The sequence below is a fragment of the Botryllus schlosseri genome, chromosome 14 (genome assembly GCF_051294905.1).
Source record: "Botryllus schlosseri isolate E-star chromosome 14, Bs_hap1, whole genome shotgun sequence".
NCBI lineage: Eukaryota > Metazoa > Chordata > Ascidiacea > Stolidobranchia > Styelidae > Botryllus > Botryllus schlosseri.
This window is the reverse complement of record NC_137249.1, coordinates 7,114,882-7,135,142: the sequence shown is the minus strand read 5'-3', so window position 1 is coordinate 7,135,142 and position 20,261 is coordinate 7,114,882. Positions and strand designations below refer to the sequence as shown.

Sequence of the window (20,261 nt, the reverse complement as noted above, 5' to 3'; positions counted from 1 at the left end):
AGGGTATCACAGGCACAGAGCTGAGTGAAAGTGCTGCTTTTGAGAATGTTCTAATGTCGGTGTCGTTCCGATTGAGGACATTGTTCATCAGCGTTGCGGAGGGTCTTACTTTTTTCGTTCTCCTTTAATCTTCGAATCTATAAACAGGGTAATGTTCTGAACAGACCACTGCCCTATTTATTGTCGCTTCCTTTTTCTATACTATCTTCTTTACTTTCATTCAGTGTGCATGCCTCCTCTTTACATCGCCTAGGCCAAGGTGGGTGTCCGATTCCATAGACAACTCCTAGTCGCTTCGACATCTTCCTTTCTTTTCATTGTATCGCATTTTTTGTGGTGTGTTGAACTGATAAAATTGCTAATAAACCAATGATGATGATGATGATGATTACCATACGTCCTCCTTTAGGTTTTTGAAAATGTCCTCCGAGGACGCCTAAATGTCCTCATTTTGGGCAATTTGTCCTCCTTTACAGCTAGGATAAGGGACAGATTCAACTGAAAATGGGCATAAACGACGCTAAATAGCAAATACAGACGTCCGAGCGGGTAATTCAGGAGTCGATCGAAAAAGACGACCTTTTTTTATTTTTAATTTTTAGTCAATACTACTAAATTCAAGTAAAAAGTGTGTAAATCGAACGATAGTGATGACCTTTTTTCTTTTTTTTTCAAAAATTTTCCAGCAAAAATAGCAAAATCCTCTGTTTTCAGTCTTGATCAAATAACTTTTCTGATTTGGTAAAAGTGTCCTCCTTTCCCAATTTCAAAATATGGTAACCCCCTGTATATAAACAGACTATGTTATTTTCGCAGTCATGCAAGATGTACTAGGATTCTATTTACACCAAAGCTCATCGATAGTCACCTTGGGTACTTGTAGGGTAGACAGGGCTGGTCAAACATCATCATCATCATCATCATCATTGGTTTATTAGCAATTTTATCAGTTCAATACACCACAAAAATGCGATACAATGAAAAGACAGGAAGATGTCGAAGCGACAAGGAGTAGTCTATGGAATCTGACACCCACCTGGGCCTAGGCGATGTAAAGAGGAGGCATGCACACTGAATGAAGGTAAAGAAGATAGTATAGAAAAAGAATGCGACAAGAAATAGGGCGGCATGTCATGGGAAGCGAGATCGATAGGTCAGTCGTGGTCCGGTAATCTTGAGGATGGACTGTATCCTCCACAAAAAAAAACTCGAATAAAGAGTTTTTATCACTGATGCCATGGAAAAATGAATGGGTTTTCCACACTGAGCTATATAAATGGCGATTCCCATTGATCATATACATATTATATGGCCATACATATGTCATTGGTTATGATAATGCATCATTCGGGTTTGGATACGATTCCGACCTGATTTGCGGAATTTGTGAGGAGGTTTGGTTCGATTATGTTTGAAATACGGTCAGTAGCTATATTCACTAGGTCACTTGCGGTACCAACATATCCAAGGCACGATGTAACAGTGGTAATCTAGTCCGAACACACCACAGAACACGCCCAAAATGACGTAAGAGTGGCAAGGCAGTCCGAACACACCCCAAGACACAATGTCCTAGTGGAAACGCAGTCCGAACACACCCCAGACACCATGTCCGAATGGCAACACAGGCCGGACACACCTCAGACATGACGTCTGAACACACTCCAGACACCATGTCCGAATGGCAACCATATGCAGGCCGAACACACCTCAGCCATGATGTCCGAACACACCCCAGACACCATGTCCGAATGGCAACATGACACCAGGCCAATTTTCTTCATTGTTATTTCATAGCTACCGATTTGTAACCAGGCCCACTTCTAGGCTTTCTTACGACACCGCTTACACGGGTGATATAGCGAGGATAAGCCTAGATACCTTCAACACTTAGGTAGGAATTCTGGAGTCGACCTCGGTCGGACTCGAACCCAGAACCCATTGGTGTTGCGCTGTGGATTATACCACTACGCGATCTCGCCACCTAGACATATAGTTATAACCTGTTACTGACTTACTGGGCATAGTGACGTTGAAGTGTATGGGCCGCATTCTATTTTTAATGTCGAATATTGGTGTTTTTGAAGACCAATCCGAGAAAAGAATTCCATTTTGAAACCAGTCCACAGAGCAAAAGGTTGCCACCCGTGTGACCTAATACATATGCCCGCTTGACAATACCGATGGGTTAGACTAGGTCTACTTGACGAACTGAGCTGAAGTATACCTGCAAAGAAATGGATTCGTAAATCCATCCGAGCGCGGGACAAATTAGCTAACAGAATGCCATCTAAACATAGCTCACCTAACAGCAAAGCGTTTGTGCGAAGAGCGCCATTGTTTTCACGGTAAATATTCTTATAAAGCAATAAACAAACATGGAATATCGATTTGAAGAAAGTAACGTAAAGCAATAGAGTTATGTTGGAATAAGTTGTTGATTCGGGATTGCTTGTCTAGTCGGCTGTTCCTTCACAAACCATGTGTCATCATATTAGAGTTCCGGGACAACGTCCTGCGTCTGCCGGAGCCATATGCAGTGCTTTGGCTGCCTCCTCGAGTTCGACAACATCGAAACTAAAAACACAAATATCAGAAATATGAATAGACTTGCATTTGGATTTGGTCAGGGATATCCCTGGATTTGGTTCTGAAAAGATGGCGAATTGGGTGACTTTGGCCGGATTACGAATGTTTTTAGACTACTTTCATTAGACTACTAACATTTCGCGAATTCCACAAACATTAAAGTGCATTGCTATCTTGACCTCATTCCAGAGCAATCATTACACATGGAATACCATAATGTGGTGTCTTACCGGACTGAGGAGAATAGCCACCGGCCAGAGGAAGATCGGTCGGAACACGTCATCGATAAAAATGTAGATGATCGAGCACACGAATCCGTGGCTCAATAATAGGTAATCGCAAATTATACTCATCACACAGTGAGCGCCCATCTCCGCTGCAGGCTGCGTGCTTCCTGAATCAGAAAATGCCAGAATTAGGATAATGAAGATGATTGATGCGTTTGGCAGCATATAGTCTTATATCAGAACTGATTTCCATACATGGTGAGTATAGCAATCCATTGATTTCGTATTAGTGAAGGTTATTACCATTCACGAAATGTGTATAAAGGCCAAACGGAAAAAATTAGACATGCGGGATAATAAGCTTATTACGGTCGAAATAGCGTAGTGGTAAGCGCCGGCGCCATCCGAGCAGGCGACCCGGTTTCGATTCCCGCCATGTGAGGTTATTTTGGGCTCCTCATCCCCCGTGTCGTTGTTCTTACGGCGACAAAATAACATCGAAGGAGAAGATTATGACATCGAGCACTAGGTTGAGGAGGAAGCCGGTTCAAGAGACCCCGACTGGTTTGTCGATCGGCATGCCCCGATCTGTTCATTACATCGCAATGTAAGTCTTCTATATCGCATTGTACATTGTGTGTGTGTCTTGGGCAGATGAAGATATAATTTGTCGGTTGATTGATTGATTATTATTGGCGTGAAATTACGCGGTTCTCCGATCGTTAAACCTACAAAGGTTATAGCCGGTGATAAACAATTACTGATGACGCGCTGAGCGATTGCGACGCGATGCAGTATATTGCAGCGTGTTTGCTCTAGTTAGCTGTCGCTTGTGATGTCACTTAAGACCGTATCAGACGAGGCGATGCCGGCGATACGTTAGTGTTTGTTTTATTATAGAAATTAAACATGGAACGGCAACGACCGATTGCAGCTTCGTTCCGCTTCGCTGAGGCTGGAGTGGAGAATTGTTTCGCGTAAGCGACTGTAGGATTTCTGGCAATCCAAAAGCTATTTTCCCGAGCCCAGAAATTATTGAATCTAGTCTTGATCGAAAGCTACTGTTGCACCGATTCCGAAAATATAAATTAAAATAATGATCAGGGACTGATCCACCTAGAATCCGTCCTCCAAGTTTGAAATATCGGCATTGTTCGAACAATCGGAGAGTCGCAACGGGTCATTGTCATGGACATTGTGTTGCGGTTACTCGATTGTTCTGAACAATGCCGATATTTCAGACTTGGAGGACAGATTCTAGGTGGATCAGTGCCTGATCAATATTTTAATTTATATATTCGGAATCGGTGCAACAGTAGCTTTCGATCAAGACCAGATTCAGTAATTTCTGCGTTCGGGAAGATAGCTTTTGTTTTGACAGAATTCCTACAGTCGCTTACGCCAAACAATTCTCCACTCCAGCCTCGGCGAAGCGGAACGAAGCTGCAAAATCGGTCGTTGCCGTTCCATGTTTAATTTCTCTAGTTTTATCATCGCTGCCATCGGCCAAATCGCCGCCGATACCGCAACTATGGTGGATAATCTAGTAGTCTATGTCCATGATTAATATTTTGAAAATCGAGATTTGCCATCAACATTGCACTATCGAATGTAAACATTTTACATTTACATTTACATTCAATAATTGTAACATTCGATGTAATCGTGATGGAGTTGGTGTGACGCTAGAACTTTAGATGCCATGGTTGAAAAATGGAGTATCTAAATTCTAACCTAGTTACATTCAACGCGAATCGTATTTTCCTTCAAAACATTGAAACGCCATGGAACAATCTCGTGGTAAATATTCCAGATCGGTAATTTGCTGATTGAGATAAATCGCATATTCACGAATTCAACTACCGGACCTGCGACCAGACACACTCCACTTGATATAATCAGGCTGAACCTGGGTCTATCGTCACGGCACTCCGGTCGGAAATTCCGTAGCACACGTGACACCTTGCATGGTTCCATACCACGGGGGGCCTTCACATTCACCCGAAATCCAGTTTTAAATTTAGGTTTCTCCTAAAAAGTCGTCAATGAACAACTAAATGTATTATGTCTGCCGTGAATGTAATTATGAAAGCATAAAGAGTTATCCTAAACGACTCTATTTCCTAACGCGTTAACTAATGGGTCGCGGCACCAAGAAATTCCGGCGTTTTTGAATAATAATGACTGAGCGACCGGCTTGTAAGCAGAGTGCCATAGGTATTCAATATCTATGACATCCAGTGAATTAGGAAAATCCTTTAATGTCAGTGGGTTGCTTTGAAGCATATAATACTATATGACGTGGGATATACCGTGGTATCGATGGGACATTACTCAACATATATATCATTATCCATATATATTCCGTTATCTTATCGGATTCATTGACATCCTGACAATTTGGAGTGAGCTTTTAAACGTTAGCGCACCAACTATAACTCCTTAAATCCCGGCACACCTGGATGAGCTGATGACACCAAAATGTAATCGACAGCAAAGACCTTAATAATGGTGCGCTACGGGGCATTGAACGCAAAGTGACCAGCGTGACTTGCCTTGTGTATTTGGTTGTGTGGATTGTGAAATATTGTCGTACATGAATTTGTTATCGACAGCCGAAAATGTGCAACCTTATGTAAGTGACTAAGTTTTTCGTTAGTTTTAAAAAGAGCGCGTATATAGCACCCGATTGATGCTGAGGGCATTGGGAGGTCCTCAGAGATGGTGTTGAATTTTACCTTGAAATGTAAATGTATTGTAGATTGAGACGTTTGTATTTTGAGTCCTATAGTATACGGCAACATACAACGAAATTATGAGATTATATTAGTATCTATCAATGTTCCGCAAAAATTCAATATGATTCCGTGGATTTATCAGATGCAGACAACAGATGCAATTAGTGCAATACTAAATTGCAAAAACTAGATTAAATCGTCGAAATGATAAGTTTGTGTTATTGGCTGCTATATTTCTAGTATAGAAACGCCGATCATATGCTCCACTCCGAGCAAATTCCTGAAATTTTACGGTCTTCACCTATACGCTCGAAACCGCCAAATTCCTCAGTTCGCTGAAGAAACATTTGGCTTCGGCCTCGGGTTATTTGAAAGGATAATGATCGTTTTCAAATATTACAGTATACCTTATTCAAGTGTTCGGGAGCATATAACTGATGAAATCGACAATTGCTATTGATTTCAAGTTTGACTGCTCTGTTATTTGTAGACGTGAAGACATTCGTAGTCACAATATACTGCACTGCATTGTACATATATATACAGAGAAACCAGCTGCAGACAATTTGGACAGTCGATATACAATTAGCGGGCATATCGAATTTTTCCAAATTCTCAGCACTCCCGTAGGGAGCAAACAAGACAAACATTGCATGGTATAATACACACATGAACAGGGCGCTATACCGCCCATCTAATTGAGTAAGATCACTTTTGGAACCTGTCGATGTGTATCATCCTATGCAAAAACTTTTGAAAGTCGCTTACCTATTGGTGTTGTGGTGTTAGATATCACTTGTCGCACGGGATAGCGGCGCAATGTGGTGCAATTATCCCCGGCGATGACGAAATAATACAATGGTAGCATCGTAGTGACGAACGACACGGCCCAGGTGATCAAGACCGCGTTCAAGTACCAAGTGTCGCGAATACGCCTCAGAATACTCGGGCGGTAGGTAACCGGTGTGAAGAATCCCACTTTTTGCGTTAGTTTTAGAGACCATTTTCGTTTCGTCTTTTTTAATTCGATAGATGGTTCTGCAAGGCAAGAAGAATGCAGTTAAAAGCTCGGTTTGATATTCATTCATCGAAAGAATTGCAGTATGTGAAGCAGATATGGTCAAAGTATCGTTAGTAGATAGATACTCAAGTAGAAGTAGAAGTAATGTCGTAAATTCCAACTCAAGCATAAGTAATGATTTCCAAATAAAAACAAGAATTCTACACCTATTTTTACCTACCTAGAAACAGAAAACTGTGCAAGTATGCACAAACTAATTGAGTACTCCGAAAAAGTAGTTGTACTTTGCAGTTGTACCATGGTCAAGTACACCTCTACTATGAAATTAGAAATGCTATCTGTCTTCGAAAACCACCAGATCATGCAATACTTCAATGGCCATATCTTTTTTGTTTTTGTTTATTAGCTATCAACTGTGAAAATTGCTCCTGTCCTGGGTGGCTCGGCTCTGAAGACTTTGTCATATCGAGCCTCCCGTCTACCTTGCATGTCGCATTTCACTGTTACATTTTTGTAGTGTAATGTTGATGTGTAATGTATACGAATAAAGATTCTCTCTCTCTCTCTCTCCAGAATCGTTTATAGAAGGAAAATATCATGTTTCATTTACAAGTTTTTCATTTGTGCGTACATCCCTGTTCTGATAAGCTTCTGATACGCATTGAACAGTGATGAGTTTCTGTGCGGTGAGCAACACCATAAGATGGTCGATGATTATGAAAGACGTGAGTAATACGATCGGCGTCAAACGTCAGAAGTAAATCCCGGGGCACCAGCGCATCTGCTAGCTCTTGAAATCGGTTTATCCTGGCCTGCGTACACTTATTTCTTAGATTTTAAAAGCACACTGAAAATTCCAACAATATTGATTCCATTACAAAGCATTACCAATTAATCCATCATCACATTTTGACAAATTACGGAGCTCAACATTTTGTAAGTTTCGGAAAATCTCGGGAACTTCCGATGTCGCTCGGAGTATCTCGCACTCCGGACAAGATCAACCATCATCAACTCCAGAATTCCTGCCTAAGTGTTGGAGGTTTACCTATATAGGCTCCTCCTCGCCGCGTGATCCGCGCAAGCGATGTCTTATAAAAAGCCTATAGAGGTGGACCATGCAGCGTGCGACAAGTCGGTAAATACGGAAAAAATAAAAGTATCGGCCTGGTGTAAAATACCAATATAGTCGAGACACCATGAATGTCAAACAAACAAACCGTCACCATCCCAACCGACCACAGCCGAATTTATAAATGACATGTCTAATCGCTGAATGCAGGGTGGTGATCAGACCAGTTGACCCTACCCAGAGTCATACCAATCACGCCCCATCCCACGCCGTTAAGTTCCCTGGTGAATATTTTCATACACCGATGTGATTTTCTTTTCGGTCGGACGAATCAATGGATATCTCTCTCAAGATTTTCGCCTCTAAACCACCAGCAAGTTGTCCCGATGTGACCCCTTGACATTACATCGTCTCGCGCACATTTCCAAGCAACGCCCCGAAAGTATCGACCGATGCAGTTTTCGCGCCGGCTGGGGACTTTTCCGCGTTTTCCATCTGTCGTACGACACGACCTTGACAAATGTCAAGATGCAGGACGGTAATGGACACCGCGTTATTACCCTGTGATGGTGTTTTCACACGGCGCATCGTGTGTAATGTCATCGAGGGGTATTGATCAACATTTTGCAATAGCGACAGCGTGCGAAATGTCGACTGAAACGTACAGCCAAGAACCGGGCTTGGTGAATGAGTGGAATGAGCGCATATTAACAAGAAAAAAACATAAGTACCAACAGTAGCCGTAGCGCAGTCCCTCTACTTTGTCGGAACACTTACTCAAGTTGATATGTTCTTAGCTAGAATACTTTCACATCTGCAAAACAATTCACAAGGCAAAACTATACTTACTTTTACGCTATGGATTTTGTAAAGATGAACTAGTTTTGGGACATGTTTCCATCACTGTTAAGATTAAAATTGTCGTAACAACCGGGCGAAATAGGGTCTGCATTCCGGTATATGAAGAATGAATATCTTTCCGAAAATGAGATCTATTCGTAGTGTCGGTAGTGATTTTGCGTTGATCTCTTAGAACAGTGGTTCCCAACCTTTTTCAACCGGAATTGACAATAAAAAAGGTCATTTTTTTCGAGTAGGTGCTCGAAAAACCGGCCTTCGCGTATACTTTCCGTTGAGTTGACCTTTTTTAAGTCAACTTTCGCGTCGCATGCAGAATAAGCCGTCTTAGCGTGCATTTTTGGCCGTGACAATTAAATATATCTCGCAGGACGTTCTAACATTTTCGACCGCTTGGGTATTTCCGCCCTCTTGTCTCTCAAAATTACCCAGTGGGGGCGATATCGCACAAGTTGGGAACCACAGGCTTACAGACAATCCCTGCAGAGTCAGACTCATATTATTGAAATTTCGATCATATGAAAGAAAACACCACCAGATTGCGATGTAATGAAATGATAGAAGAGTGTCGAAACGACTTGGAGTCGTCTTTTAATTGAACAAATTTTGCAATTTCGTAAGCAGCAGCCTCCGATTGATTGATAAAAGTATGGATTATCTACTTCCAATTAAGGTAGTTTTGATATGTCTGATAAATCGTTAATTCAACTTGCAATTGAGTACAAATTTGTGAAATTTAATTGCAAGTCTACGTAAGTACCAACGCAGACTACAAAATGGGATAAATAATAGTAAACGATCTCTTGAGGGTTATATCTGGCTGTTCTGTCACCTCCTTACCGACCACGGCGATGTGTTGTATACATGGACAGATTATTTTGTATCTTGCAATGCAAAAATACTACATTTCAAGTATGAATTGTAGCATCTAATCACATATCATTTATATTTTATACACGAATCTCATTTACTTCGACGACTATAAAAGCGAAAATGGCATTGTAATAATTAATCAGGGGTATGCCCAAATCGCGCGTATCGGAATGGCGTGATATATAGAGTACTTCAGTGGATCAGATTGTTATTTATTATTCATAAGATGCATCGCGCGAATTGTAACTCTATGCGCAGTATATACCGCGATTATACCTGTAAGTGCAGTGCCCGCGAAACATATGCTAAACGTTGCTTGGGACGGAAAGCGATTCAGAAGCCCTCATTTGTTGATGGTGATATCAAATTATTTATCTTCTGCCAGGAATAGAAATGCATGGCAATAATACAGTGATTTGCGTACTGTTAGCGAACATCGGTTTCTCCTGTTATACCTAACACGATATATTCGGATAGGTGACCTGTGACCTTCCGAAATACCGAATTTCTCAGCGTTTGTTTCCTCATATATACGCGCTAAAATACACATTTGGTCCCCGGAAGAAGGTGGATTTAATGGCTCTAAAAATTAATTTGAAGATTTCAGATAAACTGGATGCGTAAACTATGGTAAACCAAGTTTGAATCCGTAGGCATGGACTTATTTTGTTATAAGAATTTCACTCAAGAGATGCAAACCAATCCACAAACTACTTTCTACTTTACAAAATCTCAAGCGTGAAAAGTCTGTAGTTTTGCGTTAAAAACTGTCAAGTAGGAGTAGAACTATGCTGAAATCATAACCACTTTCAGTTAGTGTAAGTAGCAAAGTAGGCATAACCTATTTGAGTACTCCAAAAATGTACATTCAGCCTCATCCATATGTTCGCCCCGATTCGAGTTTTTTATGCATGTTACGTCATAATCGGTGATTCAGGTGCTGACGCACGAAGTTCTTTTGAATTGTCCGCAAGTAGCTGACGATCATCCATGACAAGAGCCAGCCGAAAATATCCGGGTTTACTTCGATATGAATATATTTTTTGATTGAAAAAGTAATAATTCGTTTCTGAGCAACTCTGCCCGCTGGTGTGACCTATACGCCGCTCACCATCGATTTTAAAAAGCATTTGATCAGCCTCCGAGTCCGATCCGGTTTGTAAGTGTTGCGGGTCGTCGGAAGCGGAATTTTTCCGACTGTAAGTCGGCTCATCCATGCCGCCCTCCAGTCTCAATCTCGTTTCGCGCTTTTGCCTAGCGACCTGTGAAATGGCATATAAGTCAGAATAGAGAAGGGAGGGTGAGTTTTTAAACAACAGCTTGACGTCATTTTTCCGTTATGACGTAGGTAGTACAGATAGCGTCACAGAGTCGGATATTTCGATGGACCTAAGCCACTACTGTTCCCCTGGCTATGACTGCGGCTATGATTGGGAATCTTGAACACACGTCCGCAGTGCGTTCACCCGATACAAATTCTGGGCAAACCAAGACGCAAGATCCATATCCGACCTAGACTTCTCAATAACATTCGATATTTTATTATACATCTACATTTTTCTCAGATTATTGAACAAATTTTGTCGGAAATGTTTGGACTAGTTTGACCAGCTGTGACCATAAAAAAAATTAGAAACCCATTCTCGGGCCACCGGTTGCACATCCCTGTGTTAACATCTGTGTTGTGATTTAGTCGATTGATAGGACGCCGTTAGGGAACAGTATTCAGTTCAGATCAGTTTATGAGCAATTTCTATCACTTCAATACACCTCAAAAGTGCCATACCATGAAAAAAAAGGAAGGCGTCGAAACGATTTGAAGTAGTCCTTGGAATTAGACACCCTAGAACAGTGGTTCCCAACCTTTTTCGACCCATCGCCCCCTTTTCAAGGTCAACACCGATCATCGCCCTCAAATTTTGTGTACCGAAAATTGGGCATACCAACTGTAATCACCGGCGGGTTGACCAAAAAAAGGTCAAATTTTCGGCTCGTTGTCTAATTTGACACACTTTTGTATCTTCCGTGGGTTGACTAAAAAAATAAGGTCAGCCGTTTTAACACGTCATCGCCCGCCTATCGCCCCCTTCGCTATTTTTGCCCCACGTCGCCCCTTTGTCCATTTTCGCCCCCCTGTCGCCCCCTTCATCATTTTCGCCCCCCCCTAGACCGCCTAATCGCCCCCTGGGGGGCGGTATCGCCCACGTTGGGAACCACTGCCCTAGACGATTTAACGAGGAGGCATGCACACTGAATGAAAAGTAAAAGAAGATGGTATAATAAAAAACAAGCGGCTAAAAATGGGGTGGCATGTCACGGGAGGCGAGATCGATAGGTCAGGTCGTGGTCAGGTAATCTTGAGGGCGAACTAGTATATATTTAGTAGAAATTGCTTGTATTTCGACTTGAATGTGGACTGAACATGCTCGTCGACTGTCGGGTAGCCAATGGGATACTGTCCCACACGTCAGGTCGGGCATATTTGATAGAGCGATGATCTTTTCGGTCGATCATATGATATTTGGACGACGTGGACGCGCGTGTGTTGTACTTGTGCGCTTTTGATTACGAGGTAAAGAAGTCATTGAAATATTCGGAGCAATGGCCGCAGTGGAACTGATACATAAACTTGGCGATTTCTAGTTTCCGCATATCCTCTATGTTTAGGTCACCGAATCTCTTCAACAGCGACTTGTTGGATGGACAGCCAGGTCCCTTTGGGGCACTGGCTATGATACGGAGTATGTTATGTTGTAGTTTTTGCAGTGGCTCGAGTGCAGTTTTACTTGCAGCCCCCTAACAGAGGATGCCATATAGTAAATTCGACAGGATTAAGGATTTAAAGAGTTTCAGAAGAACCCAGGCTGGCATGAAACGTCTAGGGCTGTAGAGCAGGCCACACTTCTGTGATCTGATAATTTAGTGTCGAGGGATTGAATACGACTATTCCAGGATATGTTTCTGTATTTCATACAGTCTGCAATAAAGCCTCGGGTTTCTCACTCCAAAACGATCACGGTCAACGAAATGTGATGCAAAACGAACCATTGACAACAAGCATCTGCGATATGTTACGAATTAAGGAATCCACAAACGCCTTTCTACACTTACACTGAATTCAGCTTTTGTCAAGAGAAGTCCCGAAGAGACGTACACGGCCGTGACGCCGCTTAAAAGCAATCCTTTTTGCCATCTCTCTAAGCTAACGTAATACAGCAAGGCTCCGTGCGTGTGTCGAGTGGATTGATTATAATCGCTCACAGTCGCAATACCGACGATGACTCCGATGGTCCAGCAGTTTAACAGCAGTGTCATCGCCACCCCGACCGGCATCAGGTCTCCCATGTGGTACCTGGAGAGAGGAACTATCCGTTGCGCAATCGATGCAAATATTGTCGGTTAGCGAGAAGCAACGAAAATGGTGTCGGGATTCTAGTCGAATTGAGTATTAGTTTATAATACCTATTTCAGTGTTTCTTGACAGGAATTTAAACGAACCTGGTTTGGTGGAGGTCAAGAGACAGACACACCATACTCATCCGGAAGAAGTCATGCTGATTTGCAGTGGATATTGTGAATCGATTTTATGTTTGTAATCGTTTGGGGATAATATTAGATTAGGTGTATAAATGAGTGGTAGTAGTATTCGGGTGTGGTCGGTTTGAGTAAGGCCAGAGCAGGAATACAGCGTGGGTTATAGGAAGAGCAAAATTAGGGGGTCAGGAAAGTCTGTTCTGTTTTAGCAAAATACGTCCGCGTAGCTAGGATTAATTGCTGGATTGGAAATTAAGTTATCTCGAGGGCCCAATATGGTTTGAGCAACCCTTAATCGAGATCTGTATTTTCCAAGTATGGAATATGTTATTTTGCCGTACCAAACCAGTTGACAGCATGAAACATCGTCTCTGCACGTGTTTACGAATCTTACAGCTGCGCATACATTGGGATTTCCGAGTTGCGTGTCGCAAAAAACAGAACAACCAACGAAATAGATGCCGGTAAGCGGATTCATCATGAGCGTATGACTGCGGCGTTTGCCTCCACAAATTTAAATTAATAAACACACAGATGTCATGAAAGTATACATTCACAATGCAAACATCATGGCAAACGGGCGTTGTCACAAGTCTATTAACTGCTACACATAATACGCAATGTATCATAAATATGTACATCGCTAAATATAATAATTAGCATGGAGAGTTGCGTTGTAAAGATGAATTCAGGGAAACGGGTTCGGCGACTTGGGTATTTTATTTTACACCTGTGTGACTGAGATTAATATACATATCGGATAAGCGGAGTCACATTGGAGCTTGAGATATTAGTCACGATCCCAATCATAACATCACCATACCACCATACAAATGCAGAAACACCGGAAGACCCATTCATAGAGCGATCGGCTAGCGCTAGACCCGGCCGTGACTCAACTGCTGCTTTAAAATTCCAAATCTCCGATAGCAAAGCAGAGTTTGGTAGCCATGACTCATACATAATCATCCGTACTACAAAACCTCCTACAATCGTCCATAAAGCTGAATAATTTATTTAGACTGGTGGGGATATAAGAAAATCTAAATTTACCTGAATGGTCGCGTTGCTGCATGATACCGATCTATACTGGCACATAATAGCGTGAATACGGACGAAGTTATACAAGCGATTACCAATCCAGATAAGTAAAGTTCATAAGTTCGCGGTTCCTGTAAGGTGAAAGGGTACCTATTCAAAGTCACGCCGTAATAAGACCGATTTTGATTAGAGTCAGTATAGATTAGAAAAGGTAATGCCGAACGTATCATAATGTCAATAGAGGTGAAAATATCGGCATACATCTTACGCGCAGCTATTGGAATGTAACAGCTCAGTCAGCAGTTAAATTGCTCAACACGTATTACTGCAGGCAATAGTACCATAATCTATTGAAGACAGATTGCCTAAATTGTAACATCATCTAAATTCTAAATGTCTCATTCCCGGTTGTTCAATGAAGCATCTATAGAATATGCTATATATGCGGCATATATGAGCTAAGTCCTGTGAGAATAAGCAGTATCCAGTATCCATCCACTAGTAATTTCGGTCCGATTATAAATCTCTCACCACGGAACAAGACTTGTTGATACGCGAATGACAAGGACACGGTATCTCGGCTTCACCCGTAAATTCAGTACACCCGTATCAAAACAGATATTTTCCCAAGCGAATGGAGTATAATAATACAAATAAGGACATGTTCTGCCCTCTGTACTGCTCTAAGTCCTGAATATTTTAGAAGGTCACGTATTCGGTAAGTTTAAAGCATTTTCGGGCCCGTTCGCATGCCGATCGACTGAAATCAGCTTTGTTTTGGAAACAGCTGCGTAAAAATTTCTGCCGTATTGAAACCATAATTATAAATGATGATTCCCTTATTGATAACCGCGGAACATCTCCCGTGTGCGAGCCAGTATGGTTACAGATTTCACTTTATTGACTGAGTTTTGTGACGGGAAGATAAAAACCAGGGTGGCGGCGTGTTGAAGCCGGCAGTAAGTTGGAATATCATGAATACTCTGTATGTTTACATGCGGGTATATAAGTCGGGATAGCCTCAATGGTCTCTATGGTCACTATTTAATTAGCTTCACCCGACAGATACTAAAACTCTATAATACATATGGTGTTCGCGTGTCAGGACTTATCGCATGTGTATATATAAATAAGGATATTTCCATTGCTGGTTAATAAAGGCCAAATACAATTTTATGAATCATTACCTCGGAGGTTGCAGTAAAAGGTAGAAAGACGATCGCGCACAAAAGGATGTCTTTGATGCTGACGGAAAACCTGGAAATATGGAATAGTGCTGGGCTCGTAAAGTTTTCGGAAGTTGAATTGACAATGCGCGCTGTACTATGACAAAGGAGGACGCTGTTTCATGTTTTTCGGGTTATTCTCTATCGATACCGTCATATTATGACGTCACTGACAAGTTTGACATTTATCGCTGCCGTCTGCGCTGTGTCCCGAACTCCCACAGCTCTTCCTACGGTCAGTACACAAATCAATGACCTCCAAATGAAATACCACATTTAATGTCCCAGTATTCAGAAACGACATGAATTCAGTAATAATTACAAATACAAAACAAAACTAAATACGAAAATTATGCCCCTCTAATCTGATGTATATGCCTGCAGACATTGCATTTCATACAGAAGCGCATTTGCGATCAATAAACGTCATGCGTGCGCTATTACACATGAAGACATAGGTTCACAGGGTTAACTCAATGAAAGGCATCCTATGAAGTTTGAGCCCAACTCCGGGCGCTTTCGAGTTCACGCAAGTTTAGTCAGGTATTTTTTATTTCCATTTTCGAACAGAATCGCATGGATCAAAGAACCTAACATCTCATTTATCAATAACTTGCGTAACAAAATTGCTGAGTTTCTTTTTCATGATTAAAAGTACGGTGCGCATTTCGACGAATAAAATTTGACAATTTCATAAATTTCGACAATAAAGCCTCAAAATTTAAGACGACGTACCCGCGTAACCCATAATTTCTCGATCGTTCGCCACATAAGAAACAAGCCACGGTGAGAGAGGTCATGTCCACATCCAACACAAAATATACATATTTTAAACTCTACTCCACAAAGTGATTTAATCAAAGTATCCTTTTGTCCCGCAAATTGTTGACAGCGAATGACTTTATAATTTCACACATGGTTATGGTGATTCCAGAAGAATTCATAAGCACAGCGGAATATTCCTGTCTTGCGAATGTATCTTATTTCGGTAGCATTTACATCACGGATAATTTATAGTAATAGTGAATGAATATGAATGTGTATATTGCGTGCACTTTGACTTTAATTTTTGATTCTTGACTCCTATATGAGCATATTGTCATATAAGTTTACGACATAAGACATAAGCTTTGCGAGGTTGGCGCAATATACTCACTGACATATAGACGGTAGAAGGTGCAAAGGGTTCATTACTTGACAAGGTTTAAGCGTATGATTAATGTTACATAAATAGACATCGTCTCCAAAAAATTGACTCAAGTTTCAACGCTAGAGCTTGATACCAATGTTAACAACTGTCGTTTTGCAGGGACTCTGTCTGTGCCATATCGAGTTTCTATGAACTCGGAAGTTATACTTTAGTATAATTTATAGATCCATTTCTGCAAACGCACTCTTGCTGTAGGCAGCTAAACAACTTGACGATGACAACAGCCCTTCAGATACGGAATAATTAAATAACCTCCACATGCAAAATAGCTGATAATATAGTTTGCAAATTGAATTATATGTCTGGATTGGCACTTGTTTTTGTGACACAAGACGTTTAGATCAATAAACTACTATACTAGCTTGAATAAGCCTCTGCAATCGGACAATATTTCCGTGCATTAATATGCAAATCCAACTACCAACGTTGTATATCTTCACATCAAACGCAATGCGATGCCGTCTGATACCGCGTTAGGTATGAAGCATAAATAGTGTACCTGAAAATCCACACGGGCTTTCTAAGCTTTCGCGACGAAAGGATTGCAATACAGCTCCACAGGCACATAAAAGCGGAGAGCGAAGCCAGCACATATCCGACTACTCTCACGGAATGCAATGAAGTTCCATTTCCAAAATCTACCATCACCGACGCGAAGTCAGCAACAATGCAGAGCCGTATCTCCACTCGCCGACTCGGTACGAAATACAGACAGCTTCGGCTTCTGGTAATGCTTTCTACATGTGTCAATTATTTTGACAAGCGAGATCGAGAATGAGGTACAACATCGCTGCAGATATATTACAACAAAGCATTCAAGTATCCATCTCAATAATAACCGCCAGTTTAATCCCAGCTGTATCGTAACTAAGTTAAACAAATCTTTATTGACTTTTACATTTCAGTTGCTTCTAAAATTCCGTCGCTGTAACGTTAACACGGGAACACAACGCTTTCAACTCAAGCCTATTTCTGGCGCCGTCACTGTAACAGACCTAGCCTCAAGTGCTCTCGTTCGTGACCCATTTATACATGACTTTTGGTTATCTATGCACTACAGCTCATACTATAGGTCTGTGTAGCTTCATATCAAATGAGGCACAGAGGGTTCGAAGGTTTTATGACTTATACCGCAGTTAGCTGACTTTACACATACATGCAAACGTTTGACATTGCATCACCGAATCTATAACGCGGAATGCGTGAAAGTAACTACCTTGAAATTCTGCATTGACTGGCAGTGTAATAAAATACGTACACAAAGCCAGGACGAAAGTGACAAACGCGAGTAACTTATTCAACGACTATTCTTGCTAGCTTAATTTGCTCTCGCAGTCGCTAATGATTAATGACTACGATGCTAACGAAGCCTCCATGTCGGAAGGACAGGAGATTTTATTACTTCAAAGTAGGATTTTCGACTGTTAAAATATAATATTTCTGAAAATATAAACAGGCCACAAACGCAAATCCGTCTTTATCTACTAGCCCGGGGGAGTTAGTATTCATAAGCCGAACGCCTGATACCCACGATAACGCAGTGTTACCAATGCTTATCATTTGAGACGTGTTTACTACCTGTCATCTTATTCGTCTTCGGTACACTACTGAGACCTCGCCTTTCGAATGGAAAATGAACCATTGTTCCACTCGGCGTTCGTTTACATAACAGTTCATTGAACGAAGTTGTTTCATTCATAATGAAAGTCTAACCGTAGGTACAGTGGAACGTACTCCAAACTAGTACTACTCGCTGCATTTATACATTGTAATTGAGATATACGCGACATAAAAATCGATGAGGTGCCACTGAAATGCAGCTATTCAATGAAGAAATGTATTTGTGGAAGAGATGGAAGAAAAACGGCAATGACCTGAACGTCACCTCATAGATTACCCGAAACTAAGGCTGTGCTATTGGTTATCATTATTCATTACCCTTATTGCACGGCAGGGAGAGTGAATCATCATTGTGTTTGGCGATATTCAAAACGATTTCGCTGGTAACCTTGAAACGTCTTTAGGCACTGTACACGTACAGTGTACACTCTGTACAGTACAGTGTACACCAGGGGTCGCCAACTCAAAACGGGTCTCGGGCCACTTTTCAAATTTACAGGCTGCGGGCCGCATGAATTCGATATCGATGTCAAATAGGTAGCCACGTTCTAAAACTCTGCTTCGGTACAACGGTGAGCTACCTAACATATTATGATACTGAAAAATCGTCATAGGCCTATCACTCAATGTAACCATAATGCTAGCAATTCCAACGGTTAGTTTGATGGCATGGAAGGTTATGACTGTTGATGAGAGAATTCTATAAGATGAATTCCGGACTATACACGGAGGAATAACTATGAATATGAGGTAAATCGTGCGGAGCGCGAACAAATTTTCGGGAACCACTGCCCTAAGCCATTTCTAAGCGTCTCGGATTGGGCCATTGCAAGTCAAGGCAATATGTCCATTCATGTCAGCAGATTCTCACGCGATGGAATGCTGTTGCCATCACCACAGCCGTTTTAGCTAGTGACGAATAGTGATCTTGGGCACAGGAGAATAGCTTGCTTTGAAACAAAAACAACATGTTGAAACTGTAGTCAATTTCAGCATTTCAAATTGGATTTCTTAGCTTTCTTCCGAAATCTCAAATCAGGTCGCGGGCCGCGTGTTGGTGACCCCTGGTGTACACTGTACATGTACTACAACTGTACAAAGTGTACTGTACAGTGTACATCTGTCACGACTTATTCCACGTCATATATGATGAATTGGCCACGCACTGGCCGTATTAGATATCCCAATTGACAATATACCGGATTTATTCTCAGTTCAAAAACACGAATACAAAAATTCTATCATCTTAACATAATTTATACACCAGGCTGCATAGTAGGCTACAATAGTATATTCGAGTATATATAGTTATAACGTTAGTTGGTAACGCGTGTGACTTCCCAAAAACTCAGACAGCAATTTCATGTACGACTGTGCGTTCCACCGAGCGAGATAGTGTAATGGTAATGCGTCCAGCTTCTCGATCGGTAGGTCGTGGGTTCAATCCCCGGCCGGGTCAGACCAAAGACTCTAAAACTGGTATCCGCGGCTATCCAGCTAGACGCTCAGCATCCATGGATAGCGTGGAGGACAAAAATACGGTGGTGCAGACTAGATGACCTTGCTTAACGGTCGTATCGCATCTCCATCGTCAAAGCATCTCGATGGTGCCGGCGAAAATAAATCTGATCTCTCTCTCTCTCTCTCTCTCACTCCTAGTCTCCAACCCGGTGTGACAATGTTCGGTATTGATCTTGCGACTATCTTTATTTTTGCCGTTTTTTCGTAAAGACGCCGTTAGTGGACACTGGATGTACCGATTGCATTGTACAATGTATAATAGCCTAATATGCACATTTGCCCATACTCAGTGCCGGTGCTTTTCAATACTGTGCATCGTATACCCATTACCTAGGGTGTGAAGTTGATGGGGTGTATGAGATACCGCATTTTATTGATCAGACTAAGCCATTACGCAGGTTTTATGAAAGGGCTACTTCCTAGCTTCGCACATCTGGAAGCAGACATTCAACAGCAACTATTAAATTTCTCCAAATGACTGATGAAATTTTGTATATATATTGTTTGTTTGTTTTATTGACACAACAACAGTGGCGCTTTTCGCCTATAGTAAGGCCATGCGCGCCACGACAGTTACATTCGTAATATTTCATCGTCTTTGATTCTTCGTCGTCTTCCGGGAGACTTAATTATCACACTCGCACTCTTTCAACTTCGGCCTCCTTTTTTTAATGCCGTCGTATATCTTCGTCTGTACTGCCGATGTTTGGTTCGGCTCACTTTCCTTCTTG

At 41.6% G+C, this 20,261-nt stretch overlaps 1 protein-coding gene across 1 annotated transcript; it reads right to left on the bottom strand.

Annotated features, from left to right (window-relative positions):
* Positions 1-2,337: 2,337 nt before the first annotated feature.
* LOC145456579 (uncharacterized) lies at positions 2,338-17,230 on the bottom strand. The gene is made up of 8 exons (XM_080334712.1): positions 16,889-17,230; positions 15,141-15,210; positions 13,966-14,084; positions 12,490-12,730; positions 10,490-10,640; positions 6,323-6,592; positions 2,820-2,983; positions 2,338-2,577 (listed from the first exon to the last, which is right to left on the bottom strand). The coding sequence occupies exons 1-8, from the start codon at positions 17,032-17,034 to the stop codon at positions 2,473-2,475; spliced, it is 1,266 nt and encodes a 421-aa protein (XP_080190838.1). The 5' UTR covers positions 17,035-17,230; the 3' UTR covers positions 2,338-2,472.
* Positions 17,231-20,261: the final 3,031 nt, after the last annotated feature.

Coding starts and splice junctions, on each gene's coding strand:
- LOC145456579 (XM_080334712.1), bottom strand. CDS start 17,034: ATGGTAGATTTTGGAAATGGAACTTCATTGCATTCCGTGAGAGTAGTC. Junction 15,211..16,888: donor AAGCCCGTGTGGATTTTCAG/GTACACTATTTA, acceptor CCATATTTCCAG/GTTTTCCGTCAGCATCAAAG. Junction 2,984..6,322: donor TAACACCACAACACCAATAG/GTAAGCGACTTT, acceptor TTTCTGATTCAG/GAAGCACGCAGCCTGCAGCG.